At 33.2% G+C, this 16,116-nt stretch overlaps 3 protein-coding genes across 3 annotated transcripts; all 3 read left to right on the top strand.

Moving 5' to 3' along the window:
- Positions 1–1,284: 1,284 nt before the first annotated feature.
- On the top strand, positions 1,285–3,261 carry LOC18052356. Its single transcript, XM_024190943.1, has 4 exons — positions 1,285–1,468; positions 1,703–1,793; positions 1,916–2,876; positions 3,042–3,261. The coding sequence occupies exons 1-4, from the start codon at positions 1,285–1,287 to the stop codon at positions 3,105–3,107; spliced, it is 1,302 nt and encodes a 433-aa protein (XP_024046711.1). The 3' UTR covers positions 3,108–3,261.
- A 4,349-nt stretch (positions 3,262–7,610) lies between these two features.
- LOC18052354 lies at positions 7,611–8,075 on the top strand. The gene has a single exon (XM_006448322.1). The coding sequence runs from the start codon at positions 7,611–7,613 to the stop codon at positions 8,073–8,075; it is 465 nt and encodes a 154-aa protein (XP_006448385.1).
- A 3,285-nt stretch (positions 8,076–11,360) lies between these two features.
- On the top strand, positions 11,361–11,786 carry LOC18052353. The gene has a single exon (XM_006448321.1). It carries the CDS (start codon positions 11,361–11,363, stop codon positions 11,784–11,786), a length of 426 nt encoding a protein of 141 aa, XP_006448384.1.
- Positions 11,787–16,116: the final 4,330 nt, after the last annotated feature.

Here is a 16,116-nt window from a genome sequence, read left to right as displayed (position 1 = left end):
TACTATTCTAATACAATACAGTCCAATACAATATAATACAGTCCAGTGCGGAGCACCAAACACACCCAAAGATCACTAACTGGTATCTGTTGGAGAATAAAACATGATAGCTGATTCTCGAGGCACTTGCTGGACTCAATCTGGAGAGTGCCGCCTTGATCCAGGTCGCTTACTTTGGGTACTTACAGCCGTTCTTTGGAGTGATTGCGCTGCTGATGAGTCGTTTTCTTTGCAATTTGACTAAAACATGACATTTCCAATTGTCCTTTGATCCTTTCTGTAATGTCCTGTTTTCCGATTATGTCAAATCTTTTTTTCTCCCCCTAAATAACGATAAATTAATCTATTATATAAACAGATTTATTTATACATAACTCAGTTTCACAAATTATTCAGATAATTTATCATTATTTAACAAATTATTCAGATAATTCAGATAACTGATCACTCAAGAAAGCATAGTTTAAGAAGCTCCTCAGGAATGGACAAAATGAACCTAACCCCCATAGAAACTATCGAAGCAGGAAAGCAAAACAACACTAATATGAGAGACCGGCCAAAAAAAATAAAGTTTAATAAGCTCCTACTCAACTCAACTTGTTATCATAAAAAATATGGAATAATCCAATGGAAAAATGATTCCACTTCATATTATAAATCATACACTATTATTATAAGGTTCATAGTAGAACATCTTTAAAAACTCAGTAGTCCTAAAATCAGGAGATAATCATATTCCTAATTACATGTCAGCACATAGTACGCTCGTGTAACTGTAAACTGATCCTGTAGCAATATAACATAACATGAATCTTTTAGCAGTTTGTCCTCTCCCGCTCTCTCGCTTTTTGAATCATTTTCTTAGTAATTATCCATCAGATATCAAATAATTAAATAAACTCAAGAACATGTTTGTAATTACTTATGTGATCATTACAACTCATAACAACAAGTTAGCAACCAAAAAATGACAAAATGTGATTTGAAGAATCTGTCTTCTGTTCATTATACAGCTTGATTCCTAACGGCATTAGATAAGTATATTCGAAATAAGAACTTTTGTTTGCTTTGTGTCACCTCAATTGTTCGGACCTTTTCGTGGCCGGCCGAAGTTCCTCGTGGCACTCATAGCATTATTTTCCTACTTATGTAGTGCGTCCATTAGATTAAATTATTACTCTCCTGCATCTCTTTATACATTCCAATTTCCAAGAAGAAATATCCCATGCAAGCAGTTTAATTCGAACTGAAAAGCTTCAAGAGCCTAGCTACGTGATTAGGAAAATGAAAAGTATGAAAGGCACTGGTGGTGGTGGCGGCCGGAAATTCTCCATGATACCATTTGTTGAACGGAAAAATATTGACAATGATGAAGATCTCGTTCTATTCAGGGAGTTGAATAAACGCGAAAAAGATCGATTTGCAAGCCTTCTTCAGCCTGTTTCAGATGAGTTTGAGCCAAATGCTGGTACGTCAGTATTCATAAAGATTCTTAATTACATGATTTATATTTTTTTTCCTTTCGTAATTAAAAAAGGATATTTAATATGATTGCTAGCTTGATCTCTTATTAGTTTCCACAGCGAGAGAGGCCCTGGGACACATGCTTTTGGAGTTCGATGCTTAACTGATTTATATTTCCACACATATTGTTTCATGAAGTACGTAATAATTTTACAAACAATTAATATTACATTTACAGGAAATCATGCGTTGTACAGAATTGGATCTGGAAAGAAGGGAAGTGGAAATGAATTCTTAGGAGAAAACAATAACAAAAATGATTATGATTGGTATGTGAGTTATTGGCATATACTTATGAATTTTCCTAGTATTATTAATCTCGAGCATATATATATATAGTTCAGAATTTTATTTCATATGATGAAGAGGTCATGCTTTTATATATGTGAAGGTTGAAGACGCCGCCAGCAACTCCTTTATTCCCATCTTTAGAAATGGAAGCAACTGCCCCCGAACTAGTCGTTCAAAGGGAGATTCCAATCATCCAACCCCTTTCAAGGGTATGCTTTTTGTCGAGCTACTTTATTTATCTTTCTATATGTATTATTTATCTCACAATATTTTCATATGGGGATGCAAAATCCCAATTGTCAATTCTGTTTATATTGCAGTTCGCAGGCAATTCAGCAGCAACAATTTTGGGAAGACCAAATTCCCCAAAACCAAAACCAAAAATCCCCGTTAGATCCATTACTCGAAGTCAGAGGCCAAACATTAATTCATCAACCGAGACCAAAAACACCAAAGAAACAACATTTCCGAAATACAATAAAACAACAACCTCATCATCACCAACTACTCATCTAATTCCAAACAGTAAAAGAACAGACACCAACCAGAAAGAAAGCCAAGATCATTTCGATTTCATCACTTCAAACCTTTCCAAAACTTTGGGATTGACAGACACAAAAACGAAGCCTAGAAGCAGAGGCGTGTCGCCTTCAATGAGATCAAAAATTCCAGCTCAAATCCCAGGATTTTCTAACGAGACACCTCCGAATTTAAGGACTGACCATCGTTCAACTTCAGCCACAAGGGGTCGCCCTGTGACCAATCAAAGTCCGTCTACTCATATCAATCAAAGGCCAAAGAGTGTGACAAGGAGTCGGAAAGTTGATGATCAATTATTAGTAAAGCAAAAAGAAAGTGATCAAAAGGGAAGAATTCAAACTCAAATTCTTGGAAGTAGGATGGTGGAGAAGGTGATGAATGCTAGGAAATCAGGCGCTGAAGAAAGAGAAACAAAAGCAAATTTGCGATGTCCTAATAACTCTGAAGTCACTGCAGGTTTTATTGCGAGGAATATGATGCCTAAGAGCTCATTAAACAACATGCCTCTCAAGCATAATGTGGTATATATGCTTCTATATTTCTCATCAATTCTATCAAATTAATTTCGTAAGTAATAACCTAACAATAATCATTATAACAATGACTGTCTCTCTCTCTCTATCTCTCTCTCTCTCTCTATATATATATATATGAATAAGTTAAACTGATGTTAGTTTTACACTCAGGAGATCAAACGAGAGGGAACTAATGCTCGTCATCTAGGCACAGTCCGTCGAAAAAGCTCGACCTGATAAGAATGAATTGCGAGTCTTTGAAGCGAAGAAGAATTCGGAATTTGATGTAATCAAACAATTTATAAAAAAAAAAATGTTGTAAACTTTTTAAGCTCGAAATATTTTGGCCCGTGGAATTTAAGGAAAAAAAAATAGCAAGGCCTGAATACATTGAAATTCTTGGCAATATTTTGGTTATTTTAATTTTAACTTTATCCAGTTGGGTTAACTGTTTATGATGAATCAATACAAACCTATGTCCGTTGGGATATTTATCATACCTCAAAACAATTTCAGAGATCATCATCCCGATCCCAGACAAAATTCAAGGATTCGAGCCTCTCTTTCTTGTGTATTGTGAATGGGACAATATTCTTTAGTAGACTTTTAGGTTGGGCTTTCACCATGGATTTATGGGCTTTTGTTTTTAATGCAATTATTTTTTGAATAATTATTTACTGTCCACATATTTTTTCATACTTTTTTTAAAATACTTAATTCTTTTTTTTTTTATTGAGCTCCACTTGAAATTATTTTTTTTTCACATGTCCACTGCTGTCTTTAAACTGTAAGAAAACTAATGGAATATTCTCCAAATTATGTTTTTAAAACGCAGGTGAAATTATCATTATATCCTTATGACGTCAGCAAAGTCTTAACGATTTGAAAACGACAATGGACAGATACAAAAGTATAACTTCAAGTGGAGCTTAGAAAAAAAAATTAAAAATTATGTATTTTTAAAAAAATACGAAAAAACAGGTAGACAGTGGATAATTATCCTTATTTTTAAAAAGAAAAAGAAAAAAAATTATATAAGTCGTTTGAAAGAAAATCCTCCATCTAAAAAAAAAAACACCATCTTGAAGAGTTACTGATAAAATATATATTTAAATTAATAAGTTAAAAATATGTTAAATATTCGATTAAGAAAATAAGGGAATTTTTCAGAGATCTCCTCTGGAGTATTTTCAGTCCATTTATGTCCAAATTCACACTATCATCCGGCCCCTTAACCTAACTGAACGTTTGGTTGACCAATGTGACACAATCATTTGGAAGCGTATAAACCAAAGTTGATTTATTTTTTGGAACCTTGCACGGACAGACTATATTTGACTAATATGATGGAAGGTAGCTTATATTAACGTCGTATTATTCTATTACTCAAAACCCGTATTGAAGATTTCTGTGCCATTTCTTCTTCTTCTTCTATATAAATCAACTATCTTTCATTGCTTTTATACGCATGCATATCTCTTTCACAGCAGTAAAAATGGTGATTCTTCGTTGTGAATATTACGAGAGCTTGAAAAGATCCTGGAGCGGAAGAAATTATCAGAAGGGAATGAATTTTGGAAAAGTTCATAGAAAGAGGAAGCTAAAGATTATAAGGCTTGGTGGAGCCGCTCCGGCTTGCTGGCTTTGGAGAATAAAAAGAACCCCGAAGCTGCTCTGGAAAATCGTTTCTCCCATCAAAGTTTTGGTAAAGTTTCATGATGCTTATGTTGACACGATGATACGTTTAACCAACAAAATGGCAAACCCTAACAGCAATGGAGGTTTTGCTGGAGCTAGAAGGAAAAAAGTTGCCAAAACTCAACAGGTTTTGTTGGTGTCTTCTGGTGAGGAAGTTCACAGCAAATTGGTCCAGCAAATATGTAAGAATCTGGCTGCTTCTTGACAATTAGGCGCTGAATTATAATTGGAGAAGCAATATTGTGTGCACTTGATAGTCTTTTAACCCTATGGTGATATTTAGATTGCTGGTGGGTGGCTTTCATATACTGCTGAAGAAGCAACCATATTAGATTGCTAGTGTGATTGCTACTGGTTGACATTCAGATGTAATGTTGAGAACCGTAAAAAAAATTATTATTTTTATAGCATTAAAGTTATATACATATAGTTGTACAAAATCTTTTCTGTCTTGTTAAAATTCTTCTTTTACTTTCTTTTTTTGTTTTGTTGAGCTTTCTAATTAAGCATTAGAATGAAGTTATTTTTTTAGCTTGATTTGATCTTAGGGAAATTAAGGTACATAATATGAGCTTCCTCATAGAATCAGAGATCAGTTTGGCTCTGATTCTATATAAAAATATGATGTGCCTAACTTAATTGTTTTCATCAATGTGAATATTCTTATGTACAAACCAAATATATTAATAAATTAAAAATTCATGTAACTTTAAAATTTATCGTCAATTTTGATTAGATAGGTGAGACCTTCCGATATGGTATCAGCTATTTATAATATTTTGTCTCAGGCGAGATATAATTTTTTTTTTTTAGACTCACAATGTGCATTTGCATTTTAGAGAGCATACTTATCAATAATCCAAACTGATTCTATATAAAAATATGATGCGCCTAACTTAATTGTTTTCAATCAATGTGAAATATTCTTCTGTACAAACCAAATATATTAATAAATTAAAAATTCATATAACTTTAAATTTTATCGTCAATTTTGATTAGATAGGTGAGACCTTCCAATGTGGTATCAGCTATTTATAATATTTTGTCTCAGGCGAGATAGAATTTTTTTTTTTTTTTGAGACTCACAATGTACATTTACATTTTAGAGAGCATACTTATCGATAATATTAATATATATATATATATATATATAAGATTTTAGAGAGCATACAAAAGCACCATCAAAATAAATAAAGGGGGTCACAACCAATATTCGGTAACAAAATCAGTAAAGAGATCGTATAATATTGCATCTCCTGTAGCAATCAATTATTCACTCCAGCGTCTAAATTAGCTGCAAAATCAAGATCCAATCATCTGCCAGATCAGAATTTATTATTTTAATTAATCTACCAATACAATGGTATAGAGTGTACAGTCTGTATTCTCGCATATTTTAAATTATATCTATAAATAAATGGGGGAATTGATTTAAACAATTCCATTCTCTAATTAACTATAATCTCCGAACCTCGTGTTCAGTATATAACAGAGGGAAGCAAAATCCCGCCCACTTTTGAGAATTCCATTCTCTATAGTTGACGCAGACTCAGCCTTATGTCATGTATATTTCTAGAAGTGTTTGATTATATAATTAAGCTAGTAGAATTTCATTGACTATGTGGCCGCAGCTCATTACCAATAAATCACGTTTCTCTCTTTTGATCTCCTTTCATCACTTGGACGTTATCATCACCAGCTGGATCTTTCAAATTTGAGTATAATATAACATACTCGGGTTCCTTGTTGGCAAAGTTAAGAATTCATATCAGATAGCAGTGACAATTCATACTTATATAACAAAGGGACCCAAAAATATATTCGAAGAGATATGGTATCTAGTTAGATATTCAAAATTATACAATTGTTTACTCACTGCTTCAAAATTCAACTCGTTTTTATCGTCCATATGCATAAGGGTGGGTAGTATTTGCCATTTAGCACTCTAAAAATTATTTTTAAGTATTCTTATTTCAATAAAATAATTTATTATAAAAACACCCATGATATGATTTGTTATTAAAAATAATCTACTAAGAGTAAATAAAACATAATTATTTTAAACTCTTTCAACATATAAACAATTCTTTTATCTTAAACCCCAAAACTTTTACAAATATTTAAAACGAAACTACTGTGTACCTTTTGATTTTTCAGTAAATAAACTTTTAATTGCTCCAATCGATTTTCACCTTGGTGAAATAGAACAATCTGCTGTTAAGTTCGCAAAATCTGGTGATGATTCGTTAACTTTATTGATTTCGTCCTAAAATTAGTTTCATTGCTCTCATGCATCTATGCTCCTTCTATTTAAGTGCAATATTTACGGCACTTCCTCATAAAGCTTCTACGCAACTTGCACGTTGATTCATGACTAATTTTTAATATTGAAGCTAAGTCAGGGTTAGATAATTAATAAGTTTGGAATTTAAATTATTTATCTATTTACTTCTTCTTTGATTATTTAAGAAAATGAGTTAAAAATTTTAATGACTTTGTTGGATTTAAATATGTACTTGAAATATGTTCTAAAAAAAATTGAAAATGTAATTTTTTTTCTTGGTGAATTGAGTATTTTTATGGATATGCACAATAAATAAAAGATAATTAATTAGAAAGGTTTAAGTAAGGACTTTTTTATTCTTTGGTAGAGCGTGCAAAATTAAAATTATTTGTAAAATAATAAAATGTTCAAAATAATAATAGTATTCGTATGCAGAATTCTGCCAGTGACAAGAATTTCAACATATGCCGAAAACAAAACAAATTTTGCCACGATGCACACTTATAATGTTGTTTTATTTATTCTAATTAACTCGCTTGTTCAGACACACTATATTTGACCAATATGATTCAAACCTACTGTCCTCTTATATTCGTACTTTTACTGGTTAATTGAATAATAAGCCTCTTTTTTTTCTTCTATATATATATATATATATATATATATATATATACTCTCTCGTTAATTGTTTCTCCTTGCACATCTCTTTCTTAAACATACAGAAAGCAAATTAAGCAATAGCATATAAATCAATTACGATGTTAATTCTTCCTTATGAATATCACGAAAGCTGGAAAAGATACTGGAGGAGAAGAAAGTACCGGCAGAGAATCAAAGGCGGGAGTCAAAGCAAGAGAAAGAAGCCACATGTTTTAAGGCTTGGCGGGGATGACGCTCCTCGCCAGCGGCGTTGGAGATTAAGAAGAATTACAAAGCTGCGTTGGAAAATCATTTCACCCATCAAACTTTTGGCAAAGCTTCAAGATGCTTATGTTGACATGATGATTTGTTTGGCCAAGAAATTGGCCAACTCTAGCAGCAATGGAGGTTTTCTTAAAGGGAAAAAGGTTACCAAAAGCCCACAGGCCTCTATGGTCGTTTCTTCCGGAGAGCAAGTTGACAGCAGGTTGGTCATGGAAATCTATAAGCAGTTAGCTGCTTCTAGACAGTTGAGCACTGAGGACGTCATTGGAGAAGCACTTTTAGAACCAATTTCTGAGTGAAAAATAGTCAAATAGCTTTCATATTTTGTGTATGATGTTGAAGAATTGTAAAATTTTATGAGTGCAAACATACAGCTGCATGTAGCTGTATTAAACTGAGCTGTATAGCATTAAATCTAAACTTTACGCGTAGACGCACGCGACACATTTGTATGTAAGAATGATTTTCTGCATTTTATTCAACTATATATAATTAATGGAATAAATTCATTTTATATTGTGCCCCGTAAATCTTCTACTAAAAGTGTTAGTCCTCGATCTTGTTTCATTTTATCTTTATTTGCACCGAAGAAAGCAAACGGGAAACAAGAAACGGGAAAGGAATCAAGCTTAAGGAAAGTATCACAGAAATAATGGTTTAGAGAAATGTTAAATTTAACTTTTTTAGATGTTTTAGTTGTCCCCTCCTGTTAAGAGTTGCCTATTCAGTTCTACCAAAGCAGAGCCAAAAATATTAGTGGCAGACTTTTTTTCTTTTTAATGAAATTAGTAAATAAATAAACTTCAAATTAATTTTTATGTAAAAAAAAAAATCTTTAATGAGTAGCCATTTTTTGTTTATATTTTTCTATATGAATAGATAGTCCTCACATAAATTGATCAGTGATATTTTATGTGGGTGATTGACTGATTGATTGCTAGTAAATAAGAATATAGAAATAATTAAATCTCAACCATATACTATCAATAATAGACATGTGACACGTAGGGATGGCAAAAATCCCCACGGGGACGGGTACCCTCGGGGATTTTCCCCATTCGGGGAGGGTACGGGGATAATTTTATACCCAATTTTTTTTTCGGGGAGGGGACGGGGAAAATTTTTTACCCAATTTTTTATTCGGGGAGGGGACGGGGATAAGGTGGAATCCCCATCCCCTACCCATTTCCCCATTTTAATTTTTAATTTTATTTTTATTTTTAAAATTACTAATAAATAAATAACAAAATTATAAATATTGTTAAAAATAATAAATATCAAAATAGTTGTATGTTGGGAAAGTGGTCACCCTTTGCCGGGAATTAGTTGAAGATTATTAATTGAAGTTTTCACCAACTGTTTATTGCTTTGATTATACTGGTAGTAGTTCTTCTACTAGATCTACAGGGGATTCTTATAAGAAAGCAACCAAATGGATGATAGGTTTTGATGATTATGTAAACAATGGAGATTGTGCAGTTGTTGCAGATGAATTAGATTCATATTTGGATGAGAAAGTTATACCTCGGATGGAAGATTTTAATATTTTGAGTTGGTGGAAGACAAATGCTAATAGGTATCCTACATTAGCTCGAATTGCTATAGATATTTTGGCAATTCCAATTACAACAGTTGCTTCTGAATCAGCTTTTAACACTAGTGGTAGAGTTGTGAGCCCATACCATAACAGACTTCATCCAAGCACATTGGAGGCCTTAATGTGCTGTCAAAGTTGGTTACGAGCTTACAATAGCGGTATGAGTTTATTTTAATATGATTAATTTAAAATCGAAAATAAAAAAAATGTATTAGACTATTAGTTATTCGGGGACCGGGGACCCTCGGGGATCCCCTGTTATTATTCGGGGAGGGGATGGGGATTCTCTCAACCAATTCTGACGGGGACGGGGAGGGGACGGGGACATATGTAAAATATCGGGGATGGGTATGGGGAGATTGGTCCCCTCCCCTCCCCTCCCCATTGCCATCCCTAGACACGAGATCGTTACAAAATTCAAGAGAAATCGTGGGAGAGCTTAATATAAAAGATATCAAAAAGATATTATGTGATAACTAGAAATTGGGATTTTATTCCAGTCTGAGCAACACACAATCAATTTTTTATACAAATTCATCATAAAACCAACATGTCATCATCTTATTAATCTACTTCATCGTTTGTATAATTATTAGGGAAAATGACAAACACACCCCCAACATTTAGGTAAAGGGACAAAAACCCCCCTAATATTTCAAAAAAGACATTTACACCCTAATTTATTATAATTTTACCATTATACCCTTCTAGCATATAAAAAAAATTATTAGATTATCCAATTTGTCTATATATTGTTAATAACATTATAAATAGACAAATTGAATATTATAAAAAAATTATAAATATACCCTCATTGCCCAATTCCTCTATTTAAATTTTTATCAATAACTAATTTTCAAAAAGATATCTATACACCTAAAAAAATTGTAAATAAATTATAATTTTAAAAATAAAATTAGTTATTAATAACCAATTTTATTTAAAATTTAAACTTGTATATTTAACAATTCTCCACATGTCAATCATTTAAACTTGTACATTTATAACTAATTTCTATGTTATTTATTATGGTATTAATAACCAATTTTATTTTTAAAATTATAATTTATTTACAATTTTTTTTAAGTGTGTAGATGTCTTTTTTGAAAATTGGTTATTAATAAAAATTTAAATAGAGGAATGAGGCAATGAGGATATATTTATAATTTTATTAACAATATATAGACAAATTGGATAATCTAATAATTTTTTTTTATATGATAGAAGAGTATAATGATAAAATTATAATAAATTGAGGTGTAAATATCTTTTTTAAAATATTAAGAGAGTTTTTATCCCTTTACCTAAACGTTGAGGGTGTATTTATCATTTTCCTTAATTATTATAAGGCGAGTTACTGATGAGAATAGCCCACCGATGAAGTCGCAATTAAATTATACCTTTAACAGGGCTAAAAGACAGGAAAGGAATAGTTTCCTAGGGAGAGCTTGAGCCCCCAGTGATCCGGAATTGGCTCTGCCCCTGGGTTTCTTCGGCAAATTAACTCCCGTTGACCCGTTTTTATAAATTATTAATTAAATCCATAAATATGTATATGCTTCAAATCTTCTTTCCGAACAGTTCTTAATTACTGTTGTTTCGACCCGGGCGAAAGCAGAGCAATCAACAATATTCTTAAGTTATTAAATTATGGATACGCTAACCGTGGAATCTAGTTTGACCGGTGAGGTGATGATGAGATATTCTAGCCGTCCAAGAAAGTTCTTACTAGTTGATTTTCTTATTTATTTATTCAACTCGTTTCGTCAAACGTGCTATTTTTGACCAATGTGATACAAATGTTGCTTAATTGTATTATATTATATTTGCAAATGTTGTTAAGTTGTTGACACAAAGAAACACGAACACCCATTAAAGCAATTCAGTACCATTCCTCCCTCTATATAAGTCATCCTTTTAAACACAAAAAAAAAAAACATACACACAGCAAAGCAATAGCATTTATACACACACACACAAAAAAAAAATGGCAATTCTTCCTGCAGGCGAATATTTTGAGAGCTTCAGGAGACACTGGAGAAGAAGAAAATACCAGAGGATCAGTGGAGCAACTCATAGCAGAAAGAAGTTACCGGTTTTATGGCTCGGTGGTGGGTCTGCCGACGCTCCTCGGCGGCGGCGGCTTTGGAGAATCAGAAGAATCCCAAAGCTGCATTGGAAAATTGTCTCGCCCATCAAACTTTTGGCAAAGCTTAATGATGCTTATGCTGGCATGATGATTTGTTTAGCCAACAAGATGGCTAACGGAGGCTTTCTCGGAGGTAAAAAGCCTGCCAAACCTCGACATCTTGTTTGGGCCTCTACCGGTGACCAAGTTGACACCAGGTTGGTCGAGGAGATCTATAAGCACTTAGTTGCTTCTAGGCGATTAAGCAATGAGATCCAGTTGTAACTTGTAAAAGCACTTTTGTTGTGTGTGAGATGTCCTTTGTTATTTGTACAATTGTACTATTGAAGAATTTCACAATTATTGTTAATTTTTTTAGCACATTTCATTTAATCTTGCAAATTAAGATGTGCATAATTGTATTAAAAAAAATTATATTTGTATTTTATTTATGGAATTCAATAAATTCAACTATAATGGGACAAAGTTTTTCCTATTCTTTTAATCAATTGTTTTGCTATAACTTTTTTCTCCCGATTTCATTCGCTTGCACATACATATATACTTTGTTGGAAGTCTGGCTGTAATTATTCTTGATTACAAATATCTGTATTTTTTAAAATACAGATTCGATATTTTACAACGTTACTGAGATATTGAGTACATATTGTAGTCATCTCTACTAGAGAATGACTCATTGGGACTAATAGGTAAATACTTCACATTTTTGTAAATTAATCTTTGCTGGCCGAATCATCTAAAATATATTGGAGGGGACGTTACTAAAACAGGTTGTCTAGAAGCTTTTGACATCTTAACTGCAAATCGAATCATTTATGGGATGCCACTTGAGATTGTGAATCCCATTTTTATATCCCTACTATATATCCCGAACTACTTAAAAAAAAATACATATACTTATATCTCAATTTAGTTAACAAAATTAATTTCTATTCTTACATGTGGCACCTCAAGAGTGGTTGGCGTTGCGTTGAGCTCAAGTAAAGTTGATCACAACCGAATATATAACACCTATATCATAATCATAAGGTCAATTATAGCTGACTCAGCCTTATATTTCCCAAGAGGTGTCCTTGAGTAGAAAGAAATTCATTGATACCTTGGCCCTGAATGGCTGGCTCATTATGCGCAAGTAACTTTTTCACGAAAGCAGCTCATTTCATTCCAATTTGAAGAGAAGTATCTCGCCATCTCCTTTGACGTTAGATACCGTCACCAACTGGAAATCATCACAATTTAAGAAAAATGAATTAAACATGGGTTGAGAATGATATTTAATATAACCAATAATGAAGATGGTGGTTGGAATTTTGTCCTCTTGCTGAAACAAGATTAAATTACCGCCTCCAAATCTGGCACGTTTAAGATATAAATTAATTAAGAAGCACGCGTCGTGTCATAAATCACAAATTTAATTTGATGGTGCTCTCTTCTTTATTTGGCCCCATGCGCATGAATCATCCAGCAGCATGCAACTCGACAAGAGGGTGTTAATCAATTAAACCATTTTTTTTTTTTTGGTTTTAAAGACCTCACTTTATATAGAAGACACCGGCCACTTTATAGTGGTGCTGCATAGAGAGCAAAAAAGAGAGATTATTAATTTTGCAGAGAAATATGGAATCTGGGAATGGGATCAGAGTTTTGGAGGAAGCTGTCAGTGCCGCAGGCGGCCATTACATTCCTCTCAGAAATGGAGACGATGCTGCACTTTCTTACGATGATGCTCGCTTGATTCAACTTGGTTACAAGCAGGAACTTAGTCGCAGCCTCTCGCGCGTATGCTTCACTTTTCTTTAATTTAATTTCCTTCATCTTCTTTGTATCATTTCTCTTGAAATTGCATTTATTTCTTTTTCTTTTTCTATTTTTCCCCAAAGATCTCTGCTTGAATTATACGCTACTTTTTTGCTTTTATGTAATAGCTGTATGGAAGAGGAGACTCAAAATTAAGTTAAATTAAACAATTTGATATGTACGTTTGGTTTGGTGGTGGTGAGCAGGGCAACAGCCAACTTCTCGATGAACGTTCTCAATCATATCAATACTAACTGGGCTGACCACAATGCAGAATGCTGGGCTGACATACGGCTGGACCATGACAAATGATAGGGGGATGGCTTAAAGTGGGCCTGCTCACTTTAATCGTGGGTCTATCAATGGCTGAGATTTGCTCCGCCTATCCTACTTCTGGTGGGCTCCACTTTTGGAGTGCCAAGAAGTGCGGCACCCAATAGGGGCCTGCTGCTTCTTGGTTCATTGGCTGCCTGGTACGCTCCTCTTTTTTTTTTTTTTTTTTTAAATTCCATATATATATATATATATATATATATAGCCAGTACTAACGTAACTTAATACACACACAGCAACAGTAATAGACCCCATTAATAGATACGGTTGCTGTTTGTGGGTGTATGAAATCCTATACATATACATATATATATATATATAGATAGGAAAGTGTTGGAACTTTTTTTTGTGTTGATTGAGTAGCTTTTAATTAATTAGATGCACATGTCTCACATACTGAATCACATCTATAATTAAAAAAAAAATTCTTGTTATATTATAAGGGGCAGGTGGAACTGAATTTAAGCCCAAATGTTCAATTTCAATGTCATTGAAATTTAAATACATCTATAACCGAAGGGCTTGAATACTTTTGTAGTAAAAGTTAAGAATCAATTGCTTCTCGAGATACAAAATAACAAGGGATGAATTTTTTATCATTGTTGGCCAAGTAGCCAATCAGTCTTTCTCTCGCGTGGCCTTTTCTGGGCCGGGCCAGCCTCTGACCCCTGATTTAATATTAATTAAGGGATCGGGATTTTTTTAAAATGGGGTGGGTTTACACAATTTGAGAGGTGGTAATACCACCGGCCTTAATTGAATTGAAAACTTTTATTACTTTTAATATAAATTTTATGTAAAGCACCCTCGTTTTATTCACATTTTTGTTGCAGCGCAACAAAGTCTATGGTTTATGCATTATAGCCCCTTTCTTTGGCCTCTTTAACTTTACCAATTTTATGTGACAACCTATTCAAATGTGTAATTTCTCTATTATGGATCCCGTAAAACCAAAGTCATAGTTCTGCCACTACTTGTTTGGTTTGATGCCTTGACCCTTAATTGAAAATCTTTACTGTTTTGTCACAACTTCAAGATTTTGTTAACGGCATGTTAAGATTATTATACATAGCATATCACAATATCAGATGTCAATAACCAAAAAGTTTCAAAAAGTTCAGGTTTTTCAACCCAAAAAAAGAAAAAGAAAAATGAGTTGGGGGCTGTCGTAATTTTCTTATATAAGTGACGCTAATATGAATAAAAAAAAAATTAGTTCACGAATCACGAGTCTCATGACACAGGTTTAATTGAAAAAATGTGCTCTGTTTCTATTCATTAAAGATGATTAGGCAATTAGCCATAGAAATTAAAATTTAGGAAAAGACAAAAGAAGCTGTTGTTGTTTAAATACCGTGTAAGATTCTCATTCACATAACCGGGTGGTGAAACTTTATTTCCAATTTCTTTGTTGTTGAATAAAACCAATCTGGCCGGCGAATGCCCGCCAGATATTTTGCTCTCTCTCTTATACGTTTCGGTTTCCTTCACTGTAACTCGTTCTTTGGGGTTTGGCTATGAAACAAACGCAACAGTTCCTCGATTGGTGGAAATCCCTTCTCCGACGGGCAGTCCATTTTTCACCTGACTTTATAACTCATATCTCCTTTTACCCCTGAAAGCGACTTTAGGTTTTCGAATTTCAAACTCTTTTATTTTCTTTTTTATTTTCTTTATTTAGCAGTCGAAACCCTTTTCCATCACCTTTCAAACCTCTTATTTTTCAAATTTCGATTAGCAATAATATTTGCATCGTATCTAATCATTCAGGCATAGTTATCTTGCAGTTGGTTTAAAATAGAACATCAATTTTAACTACATGCATAGAATAATAAATAATAAAAAATATATTATAATTTTTTTTCGTATAAATACGAAAAAGTACTTAGCCATATCCATCCATCAAATATGATTTTCTAGCTCGAGTAATAATATTTGCACGTGTCATATAAGCAGAGATTTTGGAGTAATAAATACTGACATCCATATGTCGTTTAATAAATTTCCAGCCACAAGCATTTAAGTATTTAGAAAACGTGTCAAAAATGTATCCGCAAACGCGAACAAACGGGTACGAGCGTTTTGACTGTCATCAATGGAGGAGCTACCAAACAAGGGAGATCTTTCAACCTCAACATTTTATTTTGTCAGGGGCCCATTTTCTTACATCTTTGATTTCATTTCCTTATTTTCAGGATCCAGTCCACTCCTCATAATTGACACGTACTTGAAGAAATAATTGTAATATATATACATATATAGGGAGCCCCTATGTTACAATTAATGTAACATACACACTCAACAACAATCACACAAATGATGGGCCCATATAATTTGTGTGGTTATTGTTGAATGTGTATGTTACATTAATTGTAACATAGCATTTGCCATATATATATGGGTCCGCCTGAATTAAAACGGTTTAGTCCTAAAATTTTGTCCAACCCCTTATACTTTATGGTAT

This window comes from Citrus clementina, unplaced genomic scaffold (assembly GCF_000493195.1).
Source record: "Citrus clementina cultivar Clemenules unplaced genomic scaffold, Citrus_clementina_v1.0 scaffold_2, whole genome shotgun sequence".
Classification (NCBI taxonomy): domain Eukaryota; kingdom Viridiplantae; phylum Streptophyta; class Magnoliopsida; order Sapindales; family Rutaceae; genus Citrus; species Citrus x clementina.
This window is presented reverse-complemented; position numbering and strand designations above follow the sequence as displayed.